Below are 26,956 nucleotides of genomic sequence, written 5' to 3'. Positions count from 1 at the left end.
GTGTAACTCTTGTGGTCCTAGAATTCCGCACCCGTGTTCTTTGTAACCTAACACAATATGAGCATTTCCCCCGGCTGCTAATTGATCTCAACGGTCACCATTTTGGTTGAGTCTCTGTTTTCACTGCGAGTCATCCCTGACTTGCACACACGGCCTCCAGATCTACTTTCAAAGACTAATCAGTGGCTTCCCACTGGACAGCCTGGCCTTCCTGTGCTGCTGCCCCAGCGTCCCAGTACTTCCTTCCTTCCCCTCCCGTCCCGTATCCTTTGCTCCCCTCGCCCAGATGGTTCCTCCTCCATAAACAGGCGGGGCTTTGCTGAGCTTCCCGGCACGAACTCTGGCTCTCGGGTTTGGTTGAAATGCTCTCGTTCCTCCTTTGCCTGAGGAGTTCTAGCTCAAGGGCCTCCTGCTCTCTGCACCCTGCCCTGTGGTCCTCTGCGAACTCCTCCAACCTCACTTTTATCAGCCTCTGTGTCACACGCCTCTTTAATATCTGTGACACTCCCTAGGTGGGGAGGAAAAGACTTCCCCCTCCCATCTGTCCTTCCAACCCCAGCACCTAGGGCAGTGCCACCACTCAACAGACAAGCCAGCGAGAGACGCGTAGAGACCTGCAAACCACGACAACTGCTTTATTTGTGCATGTCAAGGATTCCCGGAGGGCATCCATACCTCTGACAGTACCTAAAACAATTTTATGTAGCACAGGGGCAAATCTTTTAAACTCAAAGTTATTTACCTTAATGTGCATCATGCAAGTACAACTAATAGATGTATTTGAAAATTTAGGATAAAGTAACTGCTTCAACTTAAGGAAAAATGTTAATAAATGTTAACAAAATACTTTTAGGTATATGCAAAAATGATGCAGACAGTACAAGAGAACTGAGGATGGGAATTACATGTGTAGACAGAGGAGGGCAACAGAAGTGTCCAAAGGACAAGGAAGTCATCAATACTCACTATACACACATGGGGGCAGTGGGGGCGTCCAGGTTCCCTGGATGGGAAGAAACTCCTACATTCCATTAGTAGGCTTCGACAGGAGTCTGCAAATTATATCCTCTGAGCCAAATCTGTTCCCTTGCCTGTTTTTGCAAATAAAGTTTTACTGAAACACAGCTACTCTCATGTGTCTATGTATTTTTTTTTTTTTTTTTTTTTTTGCGGTACGAGGGCATCTCACTGTTGTGGTCTGTCCCGTTGCGGAGCACAGGCTCCGGACGCGCAGGCTCAGCGGCCATGGCTCACGGGCCCAGCCGCTCCGCGGCATGTGGGATCTTCCCGGAATGGGGCACGAACCCACGTCCCCTGCATCGGCAGGCGGACTCTCAACCACTGCGCCACCAGGGAAGCCCACGTCTATGGATTTTTGGTGGCTGCTTTCGCACTACAAAGACAGAAATGACTGGTTGTGACAGAGGTGAAAATACTATCTTTTACAGAAAGATTCCTCCAACTAATCCAGGGGAGAGACCTAAACTAGGTGATGGGACCAACAGGTGCTTAGGAAAGCAGTTTCTGATCCCTCAACTTGTTTTATGAGGCCACTATAACCCTAAGATCCAAACACGATGAAGAAATCCAAAAAGGAACACCACAGCCTAACTTCTCTTGGTAAAATACACTCAAATATTCCAGACACAGAACAAATGGAATTCAGTGATATATATGAAGAGGACAAGTGGGGTTTATTCCAGGAATGCAGGCTTTAATGTCGAAAGATAAATCAACAATTTCACCACATTAAGAGTCAAGAAAGGGCTTCCCTGGTGGCGCAGTGGTTAAGAATCCACCTGCCAATGCAGGGGACACAGATTCGAGCCCTGGTCCGGGAAGTTCCCTCACGCCGCGGAGCAACGAAGCCCGTGCGCCACAACTACTGAGCCTGTGCTCTAGAGCCCGCGAGCCACAACTACTGAAGCCCGCGTGCCTAGAGCCCATGCTCCGCAACAAGAGAAGCAACTGCGACGAGAAGCCCGCGCACCGCAACCAAGAGTAGCCCCTGCTCGCCGTAACTAGAGAAAGCCCGCGCGCAGCAACAAAGACCCAAGGCAGCCAAAAATAAACAAATTAAAAAAAAAAAAAAAAGAGTCAAGAAAAATCACTTAAGTGTAAGGTTCCAGAGCTAGATGGCCGGCTGTGAATCCTACCTCTACGACTTCCTGGCAGCGTGACCTGGGCAAGTGGCTACCTTCTCAACGCCCGGGGTTTCTCATCTGTCAACGATAGCGGCCGATGTACCTCCTTCTTAGGGGTAATGGTTTTATTGGTCAAGTACTTAGAATCATGCCTGGCACACAGCACGTGCTCGATAAATGGGCACCACTGTCGCTAAGGCAAAGCGGTGACAATGGGGAAAGATGTGGCACTGACAAGATACGGGGAGTACCCAGCTGAGGGAGACAAGGAGGAAAGATATTATGGAGAAGGAATACTTGAACAGGATTCTGATGTTTTCATATTAAACCGCGACACGATTATGGGACAGAGGAAGTTTTTCTTTGCCGGGGAGGGACAGTGGTCAGGAAATGGCAATGGTATTAAGTGTGGAATTATGTTAAAGAATGCTTGGGAGATATACAGCCAAAACAGCAGTGTGGAAGGCAACAGAGCGGCTGGAGGTAGATTACAAGACTGGGGGATCAGAGGGGTTAGGGATGGACCCCCACACTGGGGAATCAGAGAGGTTAGGGATGGACACCTAGACTGGGGTTGAGTAGAGAGGCTAGGGATGGACCCCCAGACTGGGGGATCAGAGAGGTCAGGGATGAACACCTAGACTGGGGGATCAGTTAGCTTAGGGATGGACCCCAAGACTGGGGGATCAGAGAGATTAGGGATGAACACCTAGACTTGCAGAAGGAACAGCACACTGGCCACATAGACACGGGAGAGAAAGAAAAGGATGTCACCTTGGGGACAATGGCATTTAAGAAGTGGGTGGTGGAGACATCAGTAGAGCAACATATAGAAACTTGGGAGAAAAAGGACAGTGTTGTGTCTGACAGTCCAGATGCCTGGCTCTTCAGTCTGGAAGGAAGAAGGGAACTGAAATTGGCAGGAAATAAAATACATCAAAGCCGGACACTTTTAAAGTCACATTAGAATTTCAGAGCAGGTGGATCTTAAATGTAATGGTGTATGAACTTTGGAAACAGGCACCTTGGTAAGTGGTTATTTCGTCTTAGCTAAAAAAAGGAAACAGGAACCGTCTTAGGTTTTTTCATATCATCACTAACGTTTAAAGTAGGAAACTACGGTATAATAAAACTTAAGGGCATCTTCGACAGCATCTAACCTCTCTCTGATGGCAATACCAAGGGAAACTGCTTGGCTATATTGAGCAAGACACATATTTTTTTTTTTTTTGCGGTACGTGGGCCTCTCACTGCTGTGGCCTCTCCCGTTGCGGAGCACAGGCTCCGGACGCGCAGGCTCAGCGGCCATGGCTCACGGGCCCAGCCGCTCCACGGCATGTGGGATCTTCCCAGACCGGGGCACGAACCCATGTCCCCTGCATCAGCAGGCGGACTCTCAACCACTGCGCCACCAGGGAAGCCCCCGCAAGACACATATTTAAACAACTGTAACTTATAAACACTCAACTGATTTTCAAGTGGTTTTTATTCTAATTGCTTCCCCCCACCGCCCCCCCCCCCGACAAATTAATGAGCACAAAGAATGGCAAGTCTTGAATCCGAGCTTTTACACACATACAAACGAGAGCAGTAAACTTAGAAAAGATTGCACAACCCAAACTGCACGGGAAATGGGATGATTGTGAACATCTGGGACATAAAAAGGCAACTTCTCCGCGGTTCCGTTTTGCTACTCTAAGCGGTTATCATCAAACCCAAAGAGCAGTTTAGGAAAACACTCTTTCTGAACGAATAGGAGCTCGCTGGCAACCAGCACCACAAGAGGGTCTGTGATGAGACGATTCTCATAGTACAGGTTCTTCCCGACACCCGTGCACAGCGTAAGGGGAGGCTCAGGCCCTCTGCAGACTGTGCTCTGCAAAGGGAACGTGGGCAGGCTTCGCTGGAGGAGAAGTGTACATTAGTGACGCCACAAAGCTCTCCTGGGGGTGCTTTACTCTTTTCTACATAAGAGGCGTGGGCATCATATTCTCCAGCTACTTATCCACCCCTACATTTTTTTAAGTGATTTTTTAAAAGTGAGGTAAACGCATACTCACAAATGCATAAGTGACAGGTATGCAACCACAACCTGGACTGGACTGGGGCAGGATGGACACACCTAGGGTCTGTCCAGGTTCTCCTGTCCCCCTCAGCAGGTGCTGCAGGCCCACATGATTGCCCTCTGATATAAACCTGGACACCAAAGCTTGGGTGGTTAGCCACACCGCGTGTGTCATCGTACATGCTGCCGGGAGAATTAGGTGCCATCAGGTCGCTCCACCAGGGGAGGACACCTGCAAAGCGTGTACCTGGTTCTCCTGGACTGGACCCCATGCACATTTTCCCTTGGCTCATTGTAATCTGTATCTTTTTCTTGGTGTGGGGGGGGGGTGGGCGGGCGTATTAATTTTTTTAAAATACGTTATTTTATTTTTGGCTGCGTTGGGTCTTTGTTGCTGCGCGCGGGCTTTCTCTAGTTGCGGTGAGCAGGGGCTACTCTTTGTTGATGTGTGCGGGCTTCTCGTTGCGGTGGCTTCTTTTGTTGTGGAGCACGGGCTCTAGGCACGCAGGCTTTAGTAGCTGTGGCACACGGACTCAGTAGTTGTGGCACGTGGGCTCAGTAGTTGGTGGCACACAGGCTTAGGGGCTCCGCGGCATGCGGGATCTTCCCGGACCAGGGCTTGAACCCGTGTCCCCTGCATTGGCAGATGGATTCTTAACCACTGTGCCACCAGGGAAGCCCCTTGATTAAATTTTAATGGAGAAAAATGGAACCTATCAATTCAAAATAAAGGGCACTATCAGATGTTGCATAAACAAGACATTTGAACAAACAAAATATAAACCCAATTATACTATAATTAAGAGGAACATAACAGAAATGGAGACACACAGGATTGACTTTGATTGAGCTGTACCTTTTCTCTCCAGCCTTCCTGAGGTATAACTGACATATACCAATGTGTACGCTGTGACGCTCTGACACACGGATATACAATGTGGAAGGGTTCCACGACACGCTACTTAACACAGGCATGGCCTCACACAATTCACCTGTATCTACTTCAGGGAGAGCACCATGCAGTACATTATAATCTGTATCTTGTGCTGTAATCCACTGAGTGTGACAGCTACTAAATTCTGTGAATCTTTCTAGCAAACCATAGAGCCTGAGGGTGCTCTAGGGGGCGCAGCCCACAAACCACCAAAAAGGCGCTGCTTCCATCTCCTGGAAGACATGAGGACGTGAGACATTACTGCTTTACATGATTTTATTTTATTTTTATTTATTTTTTAATTTTGGTCGGGCGGCTTGTGGGATCTTAGTTCCCCGACCAGGGATTGAACCCGGGCCGCGGCAGTGAAAGCACCGAATCCTAACCACTGGACCGCCAGGGAATGCCCTCACATGATTTTAAAGGTACTTTCGTCCTCTACTCATATGGACAAACTATTCAGGTCTTCCTGATTTATTATTTAATGAAACTAATATTTTCCTTTATGATCTCTAAAGCAAAGGCTACCATTACCTCAGAGAAATGCCTGTCTTTACCGTTTCATAAAGATTCTCCTTCTAAATAGGGACAACATTAGCAATGTAAAAGAGCCACTGCAGTCAAAAATATTTTTAGAGACTCAGCTGAACAATAAGCCCTGAACTTGTGTTTAAATTAAGATAGTTGAACCATTAAAATGACTTCCTGAATCTGGGGAAACGTGTCTTGCATAAGAAGTCGTTCCACGGTCCCAGGAAACACAGCGGAGCCTACCGGGTGATTTGTCAGCTGCTGGGATTACAGAGGGCAATGCCGCTTAATCATTTTTGGAGATGCAATTATTCAAAAATATTAAGAGGAACACCCTTTTCCTGGTTATCTAAACTCCTCACTGGGAGTCCAAAGCACCCCCCCAAACCAAAAACAAAACCCAGACTGAAGACTGCTACTCCCAATTATTTTATTATCTGCTAGAGAATGGTTCTGGCAGACTTCCCTCTTCCTCGAGCGGAAAAATACCCTGGAAAAATTTAATAAAAACAGGGACTGCATTATGCTCACTGTTGAAGTCTACTTGAGTTCTGCAGCAGAAGGAATCAAAATGCAGCCCAAGATGATAAAGAGCGAGAAAATGAGAATCCCATTACGACTCCACTTTCCAATAAAAACTAACTGGAAGAAGAAATCCCACAACTCAAGGATGTGTATCAGTGGTTCCCAACTGCAGATGATTCTGCCCTCCAGGGGACATTTGGCAAAGTGGAGACATTTTGGGCTGTAACACAGGAGGGTGGGGAAGCGTTGCTGTCATCCAGTGGGTGGAGACCAGGGATGCGGTTTAACAACCTACAATGCCAGACAGCCGCACCGGCAAAGAACAACCCGCCCCAAATGTCAACAGTGCTGAGGCTGAGAAACCCTGGCTCTTTCCTGACTGCCAGGAGAGACTGACAGTCTTTTGATAATGCACGCTCCTGTGGCCATCCAGAGTATCCCCAGAGATTAAGACCCTCAACTCTGCCCACCTAATAGAATTCTTCAAGCTAAAGACCATGAGGGGATATTTAAAAACCCCGTACAACACTGGAAAAGGGGTGGGGAACACTGCATAGACTTTTATCCTCCCCGTAAAAATACAGCCCGTCCAGTACCTATGGTCCCAATCAAACGCAGAACTGCTTCTCATGACAAGTACCAGGAGGAGATGGCCAGGTGAGCACGGCATACGATGCACAACTGAGTTTGCTGAGTTCCCAAGGAAGCAAAAACTTGTGCTATGTATACGTGACGACTGCTGCTCACCTTCAGATGACCTTTCATTATTTTTTCTGTTTCCAAAAGCCCCAGAAGGTGAGTGTGGCTATCCACTTCTTAGTTAATACAGCTATTAGTGGAATCCAAGTAAAACAGACACCCCATCAAAACCTAGGCCTAGGGGCTTCCCTGGTGGTGCAGTGGTTGAGAGTCCGCCTGCCGATGCGGGGGACACGGGTTCGTGCCCCGGTCCGGGAGGATCCCACATGCCGCGGAGCGGCTGGGCCCGTGAGCCATGGCCGCTGAGCCTGTGTGTCCGGAGCCTGTGCTCCGCAACGGGAGAGGCCGCAGCAGTGAGGGGCCTATGTACCGAAAACAACAACAACAACAAAAAATAACCTAGGCCTACACAATGGCTAATAACCTGCAAATTCTAATTAAAATGTCTCGGCCTCGGTTGTATTACTGACCTCTCTCTCTCTCTCTCTCTCTCTCTCTCTCTCTCTCTCTCTCTCTCTCTCACACACACACACACACACACACACACACACACACAGCTCTGCAGACCATGGAAGTGCAAAATTATCACTGCTGTTTAATTTTTTTGTTTAATAATTTCAAGATTATCATGGACTGACGGGAAGTTGTGAAAATACTGGAGTCCTGTGTGCCTTTCAGCCAGCCTCCCCCAATGGTGACATCTTATCTCGCCCTAGGACAATATCAAAACCGAGAAGTTACATCCAACTGACTGGTCACCTGACTGCAAACCTTCTCCAGGTTTCGCCATTTCTGACCTGTGCGTGTGCGTGTGCGCGTCACCTACACACGTGGCGTGTATAATTTTATCCCATGTGTCCATGTGTGATCACCTCTGCGGTCAAGACGCAGAGCTCTTTCATCAGCACGAAAGAACTCCCCCAAAGCAGCCCTGTGCAGGTGGACCAGCCACCCCGACGCCCAGCAGCCATCTCTGCAGGCTTGCCATTTTCAGAGCGCTCTACAAAAGGAACCATATAGTCTGCGGCCTTTGACGATGGCTTGTTGTTTCCAGCACATCTCCTTGGAGACTCACCCAGGCTGTGTCATGTATCAATAATTCGTTCCCACTTATTGCTGAGTGGGACTCTGGGATATGGACATACCACAATCTGTTAAGCCAATCACAGACATCTGGGCAATCCCCAGTATCCTGCTATTGCAAAAAATGCTGTTTTCAGTATTATTTTAAAAAAATAACCAGATTTTTGTAGGATACCAACCTAGCTTAAAAATGACGCTATGTGTGCCAAGGACTCACCCCAAATGCGGTACAGTTCTATTAAAGCGCCTTTCAGTGTTAATAACGCTACTGGGGAATTTAAGTGGTTTCTTATCTTCCTTTTGAGACATATTTTCCAAACTCTGAAATACTCTATACACAAAACTTACCTGTAATACTGTGATTTATTTAAAAGATGTGGTTGAAATATACATGACTTAAAGGCACCGCTTTACCTATGTGAAGTGTCCAGCTCAGTGGCACGGAGCACATTCACACTGCTGTGCGACCACCTTCGCCGTCCACATCTGCAGAACCGGTTCCTCTTCCCAAGCGGAGACTCTATCCCCGTCCCACACGAACTCCCCCTTCCCTCCTTCACCTGCCGGCACCCACCTTTCCGTCGGTGTGGACATGACTCCTCCAGGGACCTCGTGTGAGTGGAATTGCGCAGGGTCTGCCTTTGGGGACTGGCTTACGTCACTGAGTGCAGGGCCCTCAAGGTCCATCCCCGTGGGAGCACGGGTCCGAGTTCCCTTGCTTCGTAGGGCCGGGTAGCATCCCACTGAATGGAGGCACCACGCTGTGTTTCCCTCTCATCCGTCCATGGACACTGGGTTGCTTCCACTGTGATTTTTTTTTTTTTTTTTTGGCTATGTTGGGTCGTTTCTGTGCGAGGGCTTTCTCCAGATGCGGCGAGCGGGAGCCACTCTTCATTGCGGTGTGCGGGCCTCTCACTGTCGCGGCCTCTCCCGTTGCGGAGCACGGGCTCCTGATGCGCAGGCTCAGTAGTTGTGGCTCATGGGCCTAGTCGCTCCGCAGCGTGGGATCCTCCCAGACCGGGGCACGAACCCGTGTCCCCTGCATCGGCAGGCAGATTCCCAACCACTGCGCCACCAGGGAAGCCCCCACTGTGATTTTTTCTTTTTTTTTTTTTGTGGTATGCAGACCTCTCACTGTTGTGGCCTCTCCTGTTGCGGAGCACAGGCTCCGGACGCGCAGGCTCGGCGGCCATGGCTCACGGGCCCAGCCGCTCTGCGGCATGTGGGATCTTCCCAGACCGGGGCACCAACCCGTGTCCCCTGCATCGGCAGGCAGATTCCCAACCACTGCGCCACCAGGGAAGCCCCTCACTATGATTTTTTTAAGGAACATTTTACTGCCCCCTCAAGGCTGAAGCTCATCTTTTCCATTCGGTTCTCCAAGACATCACCCCTCCTTACTACAGCAGCTCACAAATCTGAGATGAGCAGCTGGGGACAGACAGGACACTTAATGCAAACTGCTCCATCTTTAGTTGAGCAGAGATTCTAATATAATTAAACCAGAGGCCGGCAGAAGGGTATCGGTGATTTCTGACATGACTGACAGCTCCCCGCTCAGAGTCTCAATGGCCTCAGAGAAGTGTCTGCTCTACTGCTGGACCGAAACTCCCAGGAACCCTCCTTGAATCCGGAATGGCTGGATTAAGACACACTCGTTCACAGGCCCCAAGTCACCTGGGGCTTTTTCAGAGGGGACCTCTTCACCCTCGCAGTCAGATGTGTGTTATTTCTCTCCTAACAGAAGCTCCATGAAGTGAATGAGAAATATCATCTCAGTTCCGTTTACAACCTTTAGAGCCTGGCTGCACAGTATTTCCCGCTCCTCCGTATGTGCAAGGATGATATGTAACACATAACTGTGTATATTATGTAATATCCGTGTACATTATGTAAATCAAAGGAAACATGGTTGATTCTACCTGGCCAGTCATATGAGTGCAGGTATCGTGGCTCTTTAGGAAAATGGTACCTGTCTGGGGTGCAGACTTTTACTTTTTTTTTGTTTGTTTGTTTGTTTGTTTTTTTGCGGTACACGGGCCTCTCACTGCTGTGGCCTCTCCCGTTGCGGAGCACAGGCTCCGGACGCGCAGGCTCAGCGGCCGTGGCTCACGGGCCCAGCCGCTCCGTGGCATGTGGGATCCTCCCGGCCCGGGGCACGAACCTGCGTCCCCTGCATCGGCAGGCGGACTCTCAACCACTGCGCCACCAGGGAAGCCCCAGACTTTTACTTTTGAAAACCACTGATGTTCCTCTCAGAATAAGGCACCTACGGCAATGCTAATATAGGCAAAACATATGTGTGATAGATTGGCCTCTCGACCACGAATCATGACAGATCAGAAAGTGAATTCCAGCGTATGAGGAGTTTTCAATCCTACTGGGAAGTCTTTAAATCTCTACAATGAAGAAGGAAGTTCACCATCCTGCTGATTTGTGATATATGATAAATGAATTTCTACCATCTATCATAATGATAAGCTCCTCTTACCGTCTAAAATGTTAAAAAAAAAAACCCAGCCACTGGGGACACGCAGCCTGGTAGCACACCCACACCTGGCAAAACATTAGGGAAACAACTTCTCACTTGTGTTCCTTGGTCACTGTTATAGTTACCACCACAGTCGTCAAGTGGTTTTGATTAAGCCTCTGTCTGTTCTTCCTGGTGTGCAAATGTCAGTCACAAAACTCACAGTAGAGAAACACTTCCCCAAGTTTCAGTGACGTTAATACCTTGGGTGTGTAGTCAAATCAACGCATGGAAACTTTTAGCATCTGCCCTACCTGGGGCCCTGCCGGCAGGAATCCTGCTATCTACCTGGAAGTCGGCCCAGATGGACATATGTCCTGCCCACAGGCTTGGTCTTACCCACTGGAGGGCTGGCCAGGCTGCAGAGTTTCCTAGTTTCCCGCAGAAAGGTGCCTGCTTAAGGAGGAGCCGGTGTGCACGGGCGGATGTTCTCTCACTCAGCAGATCTGGGGAAACCGTGACCCCGGTAGAGGCTCACGAAGGCTAATTTTAAACCCTGAGAGGAAGCGTAAAACTTCATCACTATCCTGTAGATATATCTGCGGGGGACAGTGTCCTTTTACTTACTTTCCAACATGTCCTGCGCCCCAGGAACCAATTAGCTCTACAACTAGAATCAAACCTATAAAACCACCGATGGTTGTGAAGTGCCCGCTGCCGAGTGAGACAGAAGAGGATGGGGTGGCTTCTGATAAACTAAACCCACACTTGTCACACGGCCAAGCAATCCCACTCCCAGATACCAACCCAAGAGAAGTGAAAACCCACGTATAACAAAAGCCTGTAAGCAAACGTTTGTAGCGGCCTTAGCTGTAATCGTCAAAACCTGGGGACAACTCCAATGTTCTCACACAGGACAAAGGACTAACCGCCCTGCATCCCTAAAATGGAATATGACGTAGCCATAAAGAAGGAACTACCGATGTATGCACCCGTGTGAACGAACATCAAACGCACCAAGAGAGGCCAGACCGTCAAGGCTCCCTGCTGGAAGATTCCACACCTAGGACGTTCTTGCAGAGGCAAAACTACAGGGACAGGAAACAGAGAGGTGCTTGCCAGGGGCTGCAGTGGGGGGAAGGGCCACAGGGGACGTTTTGGGGTGATGGAGCTGTTCCGTATCTTGATGGTGCTGGTGGTTACCCAACGGTAAACGTTTGGCAAACACTGCAAATCTGTACTCCAAAAAGGGTGAATTTTATGGCATGAAAATTATACCTTACATTAAAAAAAAAAAAGAAAGAAAGAAAAAGATGGTACAGATGAGGGTGGGGAGGGGAGAAGCAGCCACATCTAACAAGGAAAGGTCATGTCTGTCTTCTCCAAGGCTGCCAACTGAGATGAATGAGAAAAAGGTCTTGGCATCGTTTAACGTCATGGAGAATCTGGCCCCAAACCCCCAGACCTTCTCTCCTCTCCAGAATTAATGGTGACATGACCCAGCTCCGTATGAGACCATCTTTCCCTCCATCCGTCATGGAGCTGGTCCTGTGCACACGACATGACAAAGACACTCGAGCTTGTTCGTGACAGATCTCCAAACCCATTCATTCAGCTCCTTCACCAGGGCCTTGGCAACTCCCGGCGGGTAACCCCCCTGGTTGTGTGAAGAGCTGCCTGCCACCAACGCTAGCGTCCACTGGGTCCCTGCCCCACTGGATCTGGGAGAACAATTTTTCTTTAGAATTTAGATTTGAGGATGAGGCCCCAGAGGAAATATTTAATACGCCTACAGAGACTCACTTATCGGATGTCCTCACTTCTCATACCGACGCCGGGCTCCGCTACTGCATTCACAAAGGGCAGCGGGGAGGAACTCACAGTTCGCCCAGCGTTTGGAGGGGCTGCTCGCAGAAGCCCAGGCAGGCTGACACGCATCCACACTGAAAGAACACGGAAAACACCGAGCAGCTCAGAGAGGCTTGGCCTTCTTAAACAGGCTGTTCACTGATCGAACCTGGAGTTGTTTTACAGAGACGGCCCTGTGTCAGCACAAGACGAGAACCCATCTCCAGGATGACCCTGGAACCAAGAATCTTCAGTCTGTGGAACTCAGAGAATAGAAATGTTGCCACCAGAGCCCTTCATGAAGCGAGAGACCCTTCAGTAAGGAAAACCTGGCTTCCAGCAGTGCGAGGAGCTTGTACGGGCTGACTGGAGACTAGCCAGTCAGGTTCCAAGTTCAAAACTCCCCCAACCCTTTGAGTTTTGCCCCAAACCCTGGATCAGGGAGACAGATGTGAGTCCTGCCCCTTGTGTCCTGGCAGGTTGACCTCGCAAAAGACCTCCTTCTTCTCTCAAAAGGTGGTGGCACAGTACTGGCTTCTGTGCGTGCTGGGCAGTGAGCCTGTGCTCGGATCGTGAAGCGAACTTATGGGCTGCGGGGCAAAGACGCTCTGCCACAATCTGCTTCTTAAAAATTGCCCAGATGGCAGATCTGACCACACGACTAACCCCTGTAAGGCAGAGGCCAACGGGCTCCTAGCCCTCAAAACTGGACTACCGGTAACTCATGCAAAAACCAACCGAGCCACTCTGGTGCCAGAGCTGGTCAAAATCTCCTCGTGCTGAGTTGAAAAGCCTTGCTTACTAACTAACCAGCTTCGCTTATCAGGCTGCCATGAAGCGCGACTGGGAGATGTCACAAATCAACAGTATTTAGGGAGCGCTTTCTACGGGCATGGCCCTTGCTTCAGACAATGAACAGTGACAGCAAGCCTTTAAGTAAAAGGCTGTGGAATATATATACAGCTGGGTGAAGGTCAGGGAAGAGTCCCAGATGACACGAATTCTGCCTCTTGAGGGCAGAAACACAAAACAAGTCCATTTTCAAGATTCTTTCCTGAGTTTGCGGAGATGAGATGTGGATTCGCACAACACTTTCAGGAAAGTATCATTTCAATGCCCTGCCTTCCTGCTATCTGGGGGGATGAATGTTCTGTCGGTTACCTTACTTGCAGCCGAAAGCATCCTACCTGATACGTGATACGTTTAGTGCAGGACTCTCTGCATCAGCTCAGGCCGCAGGACCAGGAGTGCCCGTGGTTGCAGGGAACTTGTCCCTCGAGGGCGGGGGTGGAACTCTGAGTCTATTCCTGGTTGTGAGGTGATGAGCAGATCTACCAGAGAACCAGGGGTCCGCCTCACTGCGGGGTCCTCACCATCTACCATCTCCGTCCTCCTCCACACCCACTTTCTTCTACACACAACCTGAGGATGAAGATTACTGAAGACGTCACAACAGAGAACTTTCAACCTCTAGTACAGAAGCCACGCTGGGAGGGGTTGAGGAATGAATCACTTGTCACAATACAGGACTTAGCTTTAATGCATTTGATGGTGATAAAGGAGAGAGAGCACAGATACTTAACCAAGAGACCTTTTTCTTTCTTTACTTTTTCTTTTTTTTTTTTTTAAATTAGAAAGGAGACATTAACAGGCCAAGGAGAAGGTGCTCTTGGCACTTGGTGGGTGCTCAATAAACATATGCTTAACCAAAGCTTGAGATTTGAGATAAACATGTACAACAACCCCAAAATGAACACTTACACATTAGGCATTTCTCCTTTGGGGCATGTCCTCGTGGGGAACTCGAGTCAGTTGTCAGAGGAACAGAGTCATCTCTTAACTCCTCACTCAACATATGGGACTTTCTCTAGGGAGTCTGACAAATTAGGACAGCAGTTCAGCGGACACGTTACATGCAATCAGCATTGATGAAATTCTATACATTGCTGTCTCCCAAGTCTCTGTCTCAGTTGCCTGGTTACAGAAACTTTATCAACAAATGTGAGACAAATGTAAACAGACACCAAAAAAGGAAGTTTCGCCTTTCTGGGGGAGGAATGGAGATTTCTGTGTTTACTCAAAGAGGTCAGCAACGCTCTTGCCCCACGGCCCTACGAACCAACCACCCAACCACCGGGAGAAACCTTTCTCTGGGTTACACAAAAGCTTTCTCTCACACCCTTTATTTACCCTGATGTGCACAAGACAGAGGGGCGGGAATTTTAGCCCCTGATTTGTTTACACATTTTGACTGTGCTTTGACCTTCATCCTATCTTTGGGAGGAGGTGTTTCTAAAAGGAAAGAATCCCAAATTCCATGCTGGAAATCTACAGGGAGACAGGGTGTGGTACATGAAATTTTCACTTGCAATCATTTCTGGGAATCTATCAGATCAGTGCTAGGGGAACACTTGTACTCCAGCTGAGAGATTCCCTGGTTAAGTTCTGAGGTATCAGAGCAGTGGTGGTGATTTCCCTGATTTACAGGGGTGAGGCAGTGCCTATTTTGTTTTGCTTATCCATTTTTTATACTATGTTCTGGCAAAAGCTTATCCAAATGTTCGAGTGTATATGTAGAAAGAACGTGTACTTTCCATGACTAATTCTAGCTGGGGTCGCTAGCAGAAAGAGAGATCCAGGCTTGGGTGGGGAGAGGTTTATTTATAACATGCTACATGCCCGATGTATTTCATCCCTTTTGCCCAGGATAACCTTTTTTTTTTTTTTTTTTCTAATTTATTTATTTAATTTTTTGGCTACATTTGGGTCTTTGTTGCTCTGAGCAGGCTTTTCTCTAGTTGCGGAGAATGGGGGCGACTCTTCCTCGTGGTGCGCGGGCTTCTCACTGCGGTGGCTTCTCTTGTTGCAGAGCACCGGCTCTAGGCGCTGTGGGCTTCAGTAGTTGCAGCACGCAGGCTCAGTAGTTGTGGCTCGTGGCTCTAGAGTGCAGGCTCAATAGTTGTGGCGCACGTGCTTAGTTCCTCTGCGGCATGTCGGATCTTCCCGGACCAGGGCTCAAACCCATGTCCCCTGCACTGGCAGGTGGATTCTTAACCACTGCACCACCAGGGAAGCCCCAGGGTAACCATTTTTCCAATGGGTAAATAATGTGTTCAAGAATAAGAATCGAGCCATTTGGTTTGCCTTCAAGGCCTGCCCATCGCACCCTTCTGGGCTGACCCTGAAAGAGCCCGTCCCAGGGGCCCACAGTTGGTTCACCCTGAGTCCTAGCACGTGTGTTTCTGGCAAGCGGGACCTGGGAATTGGCTTCCTTCTTGAAAAATCAAGTTGCAGAATATATAAAACATGACACCAAGTGTATAAAGCTTAAATGTGTGCAGAGCAAACTGTTATAGGTTGAACTGTCCCCTCAAATTCATATGTTGAAGTCCTACCCCCCAGTACTCCTCAGAATGTGACGTTATTTGGAAAAAGGCTTACTGCAGATGTAATTAGTTAAGATGAGGTCGTACTGGAACACCACGAGCCCCGAATTCAATATGACCGTGTCCTTACAAAAGGAGAAACCTGACAAATTTAGACAGAGAGGTACACGCACAGAGGGAGAATGCCATGCGAAGGCGCAGGTACGCATCAGGGGATGATGCGCCTACAAGCCAAGGAGAGCCGAAGACAGCCGGGAAAGCACCAGAGGCTGGGAGAGAGGCTGGGACAGACTCCGTCACAGCCCTCAGAAGGAACCACGCCAGCTGACACCTTGCTTTGAGACCGCTGCCCTGCAGAACACTGAGACGATATATTTCTGTTCAAGCCACCCCACCAAATCACCCCACCCCCATATAAATACACCATATGTACACACCAGCCCATAAATGCCCTCCCTGTGCTGGGGGCCAGGAACCCCAAATCACCCCACCCCCATATATACACACCATATGTGTACACCAGCCTATAAATGCCCTCCCTGTGCTGGGGTCCAAGAACCCCAAATCACCCCACCCCCATATATACACACCATACGTGTACACCAGCCTATAAATGCCCTCCCTGTGCTGGGTGCCAAGAACCCCAAATCACCCCACCGCCATATATACACACCATACGTGTACACCAGCCTATAAATGCCCTCCCTGTGCTGGGGTCCAAGAACCCCAAATCACCCCACCCCCATATATACACACCATACGTGTACACCAGCCTATAAATGCCCTCCCTGTGCTGGGGTCCAAGAACCCCAAATCACCCCACCCCCATATATACACACCGTACGTGTACACCAGCCCATAAATGCCCTCCCAGTGCTGGGGTCCAAGAACCCAAATCACCCCACCCCCACATATACACACCGTATGTGTACACCAGCCCATAAATGTTCTCCCAGTGCTGGGGTCCAAGAACCCCAAATCACCCCACCGCCATATATACACACCGTATGTGTACACCAGCCCATAAATGTTCTCCCAGTGCTGGGGTCCAAGAACCCCAAATCACCCCACCGCCATATATACACACCGTATGTGTACACCAGCCCATAAATGTTCTCCCAGTGCTGGGGTCCAAGAACCCCAAATCACCCCACCCCCATATATACACACCGTATGTGTACACCAGCCCATAAATGTTCTCCCAGTGCTGGGGTCCAAGAACCCCAAATCACCCCACCCCCACATATACACACCGTATGTGTACACCAGCCCATAAATGTTCTCCCAGTGCTGGGGTCCAAGAACCCCAAATCACCCCACCGCCATATATACACACCGTATGTGTACACCAGCCCATAAATGTTCTCCCAGTGCTGGGGTCCAAGAACCCCAAATCACCCCACCGCCATATATACACACCGTATGTGTACACCAGCCCATAAATGTTCTCCCAGTGCTGGGGTCCAAGAACCCCAAATCACCCCACCGCCATATATACACACCGTATGTGTACACCAGCCCATAAATGTTCTCCCAGTGCTGGGGGCCAGGAACCCCAAATCACCCCACCCCCATATATACACACCATATGTGTACACCAGCCCATAAATGCTCTCCCTGTGCTGGGGGCCAGGAACCCCAAATCACCCCACCCCCATATATACATACCATATGTATACACCAGCCTATAAATGTTCTCCCAGTGCTGGGGTCCAAGAACCCAAATCACCCCACCCCCACATATACACACCGTATGTGTACACCAGCCCATAAATGTTCTCCCAGTGCTGGGGTCCAAGAACCCCAAATCACCCCACCCCCATATATACACACCGTATGTGTACACCAGCCCATAAATGTTCTCCCAGTGCTGGGGTCCAAGAACCCAAATCACCCCACCCCCACATATACACACCGTATGTGTACACCAGCCTATAAATGCCCTCCCTGTGCTGGGGGCCAGGAACCCAAATCACCCCACCCCCATATATACACACCGTATGTGTACACCAGCCCATAAATGTTCTCCCAGTGCTGGGGTCCAAGAACCCCAAATCACCCCACCCCCATATATACACACCATATGTGTACACCAGCCCATAAATGTTCTCCCAGTGCTGGGGTCCAAGAACCCCAAATCACCCCACCCCCACATATACACACCGTATGTGTACACCAGCCTATAAATGTTCTCCCTGTGCTGGGGTCCAAGAACCCCAAATCACCCCACCCCCACATATACACACCGTATGTGTACACCAGCCCATAAATGTTCTCCCAGTGCTGGGGTCCAAGAACCCCAAATCACCCCACCCCCATATATACACACCGTATGTGTACACCAGCCCATAAATGTTCTCCCAGTGCTGGGGTCCAAGAACCCAAATCACCCCACCCCCACATATACACACCGTATGTGTACACCAGCCTATAAATGCCCTCCCTGTGCTGGGGGCCAGGAACCCAAATCACCCCACCCCCATATATACACACCGTATGTGTACACCAGCCCATAAATGTTCTCCCAGTGCTGGGGTCCAAGAACCCCAAATCACCCCACCCCCATATATACACACCATATGTGTACACCAGCCCATAAATGTTCTCCCAGTGCTGGGGTCCAAGAACCCCAAATCACCCCACCCCCACATATACACACCGTATGTGTACACCAGCCCATAAATGCCCTCCCTGTGCTGGGCGCCAAGAACCCCAAATCACTCCCGCCCCTCACCGTATCTATCACAACTGCTCTTGATCTTAATTCCAATCTGATTTCACGTGAACAGAAACGTCAGGGGAAAGAAGAACATACTGCCTCATCCCGCCCCCGGAATGGGAAGGCCCCAGAACCTTCTCCTCCCCCCTGTAATCCTCTGCACAAGAGTGTTCTGAGCTCTTCTTTTTCTATAGCCTGAGTGTTCGACCACTGCATGGCTGCTCGCCTTGCACTTGGCATGTGGAAGATGATTTCCTACGCACAGGAAGCCTCCGTCTTACCTGACTCCTGGAGATAGCGATACACCAGAAAGTTCACCTCGTCACTGGTTATGCTCATCTTAGCCTCACCTCGCGGCGATGAGGTCTTTACGAAGCGGGGGCCACCTTCTGTGAGAATGCTGAGAGGAGAAAGTGGAAGAGAGTTTTGAAACACTGCTTGTAGTCTTTTTTTTTACTGCATTCTTTTTGAGATGATTAAAAAATATAATACTCAGGATGTTGCACATGTGAAGGTAATTAATGCCTGATCCGTGTTGTATTTTGTGATTACATAAAGATTTTATATTTGTGTGTGTGTGTGTTTGTGCATGTATATATAGACACATTCATACAGGTGAAAGTTTTCCCAAAAAAGATGAGTTGGTGTATTTTATAAATGCTGGGATGGACTCATATAGAAACCACTAATGGAGACAAACTCAGGGGCCACAGAAAATGAGAACAAACACTGATTCTTTTTTTTTTTTTTGGGCTGTATGCGGGCCTCTCACTGTTGTGGCCTCTCTCGTTGCAGAGCACAGGTTCTGGACGCACAGGCTCAGCGGCCATGGCTCACGGGCCCAGCCGCTCCGCGGCACATGGGATCTTCCCGGACCGGGGCACGAACCTGTGTCCCCTGCATTGGCAGGCGGACTCTCAACCTCTGCGCCACCAGGGAAGCCCCCAAACACTGATTTTTTATTCACTAAAGTGTGCATTATGATCACAACGCAGTTGACAGCGAGTTTGAATGGAATCCCGACGCGCAGTGGGACAGACGCGGCTGCCTTCGATGCCGCCCTTCCCTAGACAGATGGGGAAGACGACCGGGTAGGCCAGCAGGCACGTCGACACCCCCAGGCAGGGCGACCATATGGTCTGGAAAACACCCGTGGCTCTGAAGCAGCGATTAATCGTAACACCTTCCACTGATAGAAGTTCAGTGATGAACGTGACCGTCACTGAACCTACAGGGTGCACGTGGCCCTGAGAAGGCAGACACACACCAGTGCGGAGCTACGTCAGTGTATGTGTCACCCTGACGTGACTTCTATACAGAGGCCAGGTGTCAGGAAGCTAGCCCACGGACACAGAGAGAACCTACATCGTTTGTGTTTTGCCACAGAACTGGCTGCATCAGTCTGGCCGAGACCGCAGTACGGGAAGGCACGTAGAAACCTGGGGGAGGAGTGAGGGGATGATGAGAACTTCGGAAGCCTCTGTGTCTGAGGCAGACAAGAAGAAAGAGCCTTATTTTCTTCACAGTCCTAAGTCAGACCTATGAGCGCCCTGGCCCAAAGAGGACAGAAATCACTCAAATAGAACTCTTTTACCCACAGATAGAGCAGAATTCACACGTGTGTAATTAAGAGCATTCACTCCAAACAGCAGTGGCCAAGAAGGGCCACGACTTCCTTCAATTATGTCACCGATACTGAACATTTCAGGCTGTTTGGGAACTGTCTTCAGAGTCCATGCCGTATGTTTTCAGGCAGCTTTATGGTGGCAATCTTTCATTATTGAATTACAATTAAATTTCCATTTGTTTAGAACAAGATAAAAGGACAAAACGCACATTTCAAGTTGGGAGGATTTGAATTAAAGGTTGTCATAACGGACACACCACACGATGGCCCCCCCAATGAGTCCCACCTGATATAATCCCCTGCCCTCCAGTGTGGGCAGGACCTATGACTCCCTTTTACCACACAGAATACGTCAAAGGAGATGGATGCCACACCCTGGTTAGGTTATATGGCAAGGATGACCGGAGGTCACTCCTATAATTGTTACATTACATTGTATAAGGCTCTTACTGGACTAGAGAAAGACTCTCCTGCCGGCCTTCACACGAACCGCCCAGGGAACCAAGGGCAGTCTTTAGGAAGTTGTGCGCCTCAATCCTACAACCACAAGAGAACTGAGTTCTGCCAACAGCGTGGGCTTGCAAGAAGACCCTTCCCTTCCCAGCTCTAAATAAGGATGCAGCCCAGCCACCACATGGCTGCAGCCTCTCGAGACCCTGCACAGAGGAGCCCCGCACGTGCCCAGTCTCCCAACCCTGGGAAACTGTGAGAGAATAAACGTGTTGCTTCTAGCTGCTGAATTTGTGGCCATTTGTTATGCAGCAGCAGGTAACTGATACAGTGGCCTCTTGGGACACTCCAGTTCTCACTTTGCCATCATAACAAGATTTTAATTTGTAGTTACCAGAATTTTGTCATGCAAAAATACTTATCTTCTTCACTTAATCAGGTGGTATTTCTGCACTTCTGTAGACACTGGAAAGAAAATTTGACGGTCAGAATATACATGTGTCCTGAGACGTCTGCTTGAACTCTGGGGAGCTCACACAGAGGATGGCATTAGGAAGATATCTGAGACTAAATAAAAAGCTATGAAATCAGAGCATATACAGGTGAAAAAATAAAACACGGCTCAAGGGACAGAACAAATAATAACAGAGATGTGCACTGCAGAATAGTGTGGCTCTAAAGAGACTTTTGATGACCCTGAGTGGCAGTAATGACGGAGACTCAGTTCTCATGAGGAATTCAGTTGCAGGTTCTCTCTATGGTAAATGGTAAATGGTGGCGCCAGTGGGATGTGATTAGGTCATGAGGGTGGAGCCCTCATGAATGGGTTAGTGCCCTTATAGAAAGAGACCCCAGAGAGTTCTCCCTCTTTCTGCCGTGTAAGAACACACTGTTGCACACTTAATAGACTACAGTACAGTGTAAACCTTACATGAGGGCTTCCCTGGTGGCGCAGTGGTTCAGAGTCCGCCTGCCGATGCAGGGGACACGGGTTCGTGCCCCGGTCCGGGAGGATCCCACATGCCGCGGAGCGGCTGAGCCCGTGAGCCATGGCCGCTGAGCCTGTGCGTCCGGAGCCTGTGCTCCGCAACGGGAGAGGCCACAACAGTGAGAGGCCCTCATACCGCAAAAAAAAAAAAAAAACCTTACATGAAGGGAAGATGGTGGTATCTGGCCCTCACCAAATACCGAATCTGCTGGTGCCTTGAATGCTGGACTTCCAGTCTCCAGAACTGTGGGAAATAAATGTTTGTTGTTTAGGCTGTCCAGTTTATGGTACTGTGTTATAGCAGCCTGAATGGACTCAGACACCACCCCTAACTCCCTTTTCTTTTATTGCCATTTTGAGTACTTATGAACAGTGAAATCTAATCTAACCAACAGGGTCTCTCAGCCTCAGGGAGTTTGACTCGGCGCCAGACGATTCTCTGTTATGAGAACACTCTGCACACTGTAGGATGTTTAGCAGCATCCCTGGCCTCTTCTCACTAGACTAGACGCCAGCACAACGTCCCCTCCGTCCCCTACGGCTGTGATGATCAAAAACACCCCCAGACATTGCCTAATATTACAAATTGCTAAACTGCTGCTGGCTGAGAACAACTGTTATACAGGAAAACTAAGCATTTTGTGTTTGAAATGAATTCCATTTATAAAATTGTAAGACACCGTGGAGCTAGCTCATAGACATTGCTTAATGAAACGGCCACGCTACTAAAAAGGATCCTTTAAAATGCACCATAAGGGCATGGCTTTTTCAAATAGTCTATGTAAAATCTTTCCACAAAATCACATTTTCATAAGGAAAGTGCTGATTTTTGTCTTTCAGCATACAGATCTTCGTTTTCTAAGGAGAAAGTATTTGGATACGTACGGACGACAGCCCTGCACCCACAGCCTGGTTCACGTTCCCCAGCCCACAAGTGTCTGTAATATATATTAGAAGTGTCTGCACAAGCGTTAGCACAGGACTCTGGAGCAAGAGAATTTAAGATCCTCAAGGGACGGGGAATTATGGACGACTTCTGTTAGCCCGTTCCTCTGTTTTTCTTTATGCATCAGCCTTTTTCCCAACTAAGAAAATTTCTGTTTAAGCTCTAGCTCTCTACTTTCTGATCCCAGATTCATCTTCTCTCTGAAATTTTAAGTTAGAATCCAAGGATCAGAGTGTTTTCCCCAATATGGTGTTAACTTCTTAAAGGATTTTTGATTTGTAAACAGCAGAGGAAAGAAAACAAAAACCATCCCCGGCCTGCGATAGAACCAGGGATGTCATACCATTTGGTCCACAAGAGTGTCATGTGTTTCTACTGACTGGTCCACCTCAACATAGGCACACCTGGAGGTATTGTGGTTCAGTTCCAGACCACAGCAATAAAGTGAGTCACAGGATTTTTTTCTGATTCCCCAGTGCATGTAAGAGGTTTACACTATACTGTAGTCTATTAAGTGTGCAACAGTATTATGTCTAAAAAAAGCTATATACCCTAATTAAAAAATTTATTGCTAAAAAATGCTAACCAAAATCTGAGCCTTCAGTGAGCTGTAATCTTTTTGCACTAACATCAAAAATCACGGGCTTCCCTGGTGGCGCAGTGGTTGAGAGTCCGCCTGCCGATGCAGGGGACACGGGTTCGTGCCCCGGTCTGGGAGGATCCCACATGCCGCAGAGCGGCTGGGCCCGTGGGCCATGGCCGCTGAGCCTGCGCGTCCGGAGCCTGTGCTCCGCAACGGGAGAGGCCACAACAGTGAGAGGCCCGCGTACCGCAAAAAACAAACCAAAAAAAAACAACAAAAAAACTGATCTAATAATTGGATCAAAGTCCCCCCCACCAATAAAACACCTTAAATTAAATGGCTTAAATTTCTTAAATGACTATTTCTTCTAAAACCTAACTAGTTCCAAAAAAAGGATTTACAGTGACCAGTGAACTGAAATGTGCATATATATTGTGAGACTATTCAATACACACCAGAGAACATTCTTTAAACCGACCATAAACCACAGCAACATTCAATACACTCCAACGCTTTGGGTTTGATTACAGCAAAATCAAGAGAAACCAACAATTAACTGGTGTCTAACTGCGGTACCTCTGAGCAAAGTGCTTGAAGGTGGCTGCTGTCATTTTACTGGGTCAACATCACTATTTTGACTCAAATGAGTAAAACGGCTGATCTTCACTTGGCAAAAGCTACTGCTTTAGACAAATTTCGCCAAGATCTACATAAGGTTGGGAAAAAAAGTTACCTATCCTCTTTTCTCCAAGACAAGAGCTCAATTTCCAGAGACAGATGTTAGAATAAAATTACGGATTTTTTAAAATCAGGGATTTTCTGTATAACTTCATGTATAATAAATAAACGTGCTGGTATTACAGTGCTATTCAAAGTTTCGGGGACGGGCGCGGGCTTCTCTACCCCAGACACAGACAGGTGAAATTTACGTCAGTGGCTCAATTCCCAGGTCTGGTGTTTTGTTTTGTTTCGTTTTTTCAATTGTGTTAAAATACACACAACGTTTAATTTACCGTCGTGACCGTTCTGAAGTGCACAACCCGGGGTGGCATTAAGGACATTCCCATTGTCGTGCAGCCACCCCCCTACCTACCTCCACAGCTCGTCCACCACCGCCAACGACCTCTGTCCCCAGTGAACACCACCTCCTCGCTCGCCCCTCCCCCAGGCCCTGGGACCCACTCTTCTGCCTCCTTTCTGTCTCTGTGAGTCTGAAATGAGAGCCACGTTCCATCTTGCAGGTGGGAAGGTGGTTTCTGTCAGTTCCGAGGCACTCTGCAGCTGCAAATACTAGCACAGCCCTGGCGCTCGCCATGGACCTTCTTCAATCACCATGAGGGCCGGACGTTACTTCCTGCAAACACCTCTCCAGAAAGAAACGCTCTGTGGCGAGAAGACCCCACAGTGAGAAGCCGCCACTCCTCACGGGAGATGACCATGTGGACCCCAGTCTCGTGTTTACTGTAACCCCGCTGCAAGTGGAAACAGGCAAATGCTTCACCCTGCTTTTCCCGCACTTGAGATAAATGAGGTACAAAGCGATGATAGAAAAAATTACCGAACGCCTACGATATTCAAGGCATGGTGACGGCAATGGCAGGGATGAAACAAATTCAGATGCAGGCACGCGCGCACACACACAGACAGACAGACAGACACACACACACACACACACACCGCTTCCTTGAAGCTGTTAGTAAGATGTCTATGCAAATAACCAAAAGCCCCTGTAGTTAAAGCCCCGCGCCTATACCACAAGGTACTAAGAGGGACGGCAGCAGGGTTCCAGGGAAGGCTAGGTCAGGGAAGAGGGAGGAAGGTCTGGGAGAGGGAGGAGGTGAATCCTCGACTGATGGACACAAGATTTGGCAGAGAAGTATGAAAAAGGAAGGAAAGGAAGGAGCAGTGTGTGGGGGTGGGGGTAACCTTCAAGGACGTACCAAGTGCTCCCTGGGACCCAGGGCGGGAAGATGGCCCTCTGTGCCGTCACCGTGGGCCGTGAGGTGGGGGAGAAGTTGGCCTTTGTCCTTTCTGCCAAGGGCGGTCTTTGTGGGCACGTGACGTGGAGCTCGAAATGCCTGTACTGGCTGCACTAAAGCTAGGGCACACCAGGGTGATGGTTCCGGTGTCCGCGGCTTACTGGCTAGAGGTAAGGGAACTAACGTCCTGAGAGCCACAGAGGAAAGCACAAAACGGAGGACTCGGGGGCCTCGTGGCTCAGAGCCAGGTGGCCTGATTCCTAATCATACCTCCATCCCGTTCTAGCTGTGGACTGCAGGGCGAGCCACGTGGCTCAGTCTTCCCTTCTCCAAACTGAGGATGACGAGAGCCGTTACATCCGGCAGACGTGGTGAGGACGCACAGCTTTTATACAAACTCCCAGTTCAGGGCCCCGGACACAGCAGAGACGTAGGACGGCTATTACTCCCACTCGGCTACCTGCGAGCATCCCCAAAGCAAAGAGCCCCCTGAGAGGGCCCGAGGAACACAGCACCCTTGCCGAAGTGATTCAGAGCTGGCAGCGGGTGACGCGTCAACAGGCCAGCGGCAGGTCGAGAGCCCGTCCGAGAAAGCACCTCCCTCCACACTCGGCCCGGCACTTCTACCATGGAGACCCGGAGGGCCGGGTCTCACTGCAGCACCTCGCCGGTTTCCGGAGCTGGCCGCGGCCAGCTCAAGTCCTGACGACTCCCGTGGATGCCTTCCAACCTCCCCAGCTCTAGAGTAAAGGAGAGCTTTTTCAGCACCGGCAGATCGTCCTCGGCCTCCAAAAGAAGGAAAAAAATTAAAAAGGGTTCTTAAATACTGCAATTGTGTTTATTCTCTTGCCTGACCCGGTTTTGATCCGAGGCACCTCCAGTCAGGTTGATCTGAGGTCTTTGGCGCTGTGAGGGTGCAAAAAAGAAAAGACCGCCCTCACCGTGAGGTAAAGCTACACGTTCCCTCACCGTTCTGCTCACAGAAGGAGGAAAGATTAGTGCGGACGGATGACATCCCTGGAGTTGCCCCACTAAAGATGAGCATTCCAACATAAGTAATAATTCGGGGTTAAGTCCATCAGGAAGCTAAAGGGAAGATTATTTATCATTATTATTTATAGTATTTCTCCTTTTCATGATTTAATTTCAAGGTGGCAAAAACTTCTATGACTCACAGTCCAGTTCACAAAATAATTCAGTTGCAGGAGAAATGGCATCTGAGGGTTTCGTTGTACTGAGTACGCACTGACAGAACTTAATATGCTCTCGTGCTCTGGGAAGGGAGAGGACTGCCCCCGAACAACAAAATCTTCACTGCTCTTTAATTACCTTAAAGTATATAATCACAAGAGAGCTACTTGAGAGCTGGCTCTGCTAGAGGAAGACAGAAAATGCAAGCGCGTTCCCTGCCAACAGGAGGGGAGGCTGGTTCGGAAACAGCGAAGTAAGCGCACAGCGATTACAGGGCTGGGGCCGTGGTGCTCGGCTGATATCACTGGTGGCAGAAGTTTCTCTTTTAACAATCTGTCCCATTATGAAATGTTCTCTTAAAATCCTTTAAAGCAGGGACGGAAGAAACTTTGTCTCATGTCTTGTCTCTGCTATTAGTCTGCTGGCTTTCACGCTGGAAGAATCCATCTCTTAAAGTAATCTTCTGGACGAGGCTCAGGGCGCTTTGGGACTTGATTCCACGCAGACTGAGGACCGAGAGCCAGAGCAGCTGGAAAATCTGCTAGAAATGACCTCATCGTAACAAGGCACTTTTCTTCTCTCCGCATTTCACAAATTCTCTGCTGACTGGAACGCACTAGGTCTTACACCTCCCTGCTCGCTTGATCCACAATGTTTTTCTCTCTTCAAAAGGAAACTGAGTTTCCCAGTGGTCAGCTTAAGATGAAGAGTTTTAATTTACGCATCAGCGTTTACATATGAATCCTTCTGTACCATCTTGACGGGGACCCAGCTTATCGTGGAGATGA

General features: G+C 49.1%; 1 protein-coding gene across 1 annotated transcript in view; it reads right to left on the bottom strand.

Annotated features, from left to right (window-relative positions):
- TBL1X (transducin beta like 1 X-linked) overlaps positions 1-26,956 on the bottom strand; it is a 226,920-nt gene that overhangs the window by 37,441 nt on the left and 162,523 nt on the right. Inside the window, exon 4 of the mRNA XM_065900375.1 lies at positions 18,686-18,793. Coding sequence (XP_065756447.1) covers positions 18,686-18,743 — 58 coding nt within the window. The 5' untranslated portion in view covers positions 18,744-18,793. The remainder of the gene's footprint in view (positions 1-18,685; positions 18,794-26,956) is intronic.

Source organism: Phocoena phocoena, chromosome X, assembly GCF_963924675.1.
Source record: "Phocoena phocoena chromosome X, mPhoPho1.1, whole genome shotgun sequence".
NCBI lineage: Eukaryota > Metazoa > Chordata > Mammalia > Artiodactyla > Phocoenidae > Phocoena > Phocoena phocoena.
The sequence above is the reverse complement of the archived record's forward strand: the minus strand, read 5'-3'. Positions and strand labels throughout refer to the sequence as shown.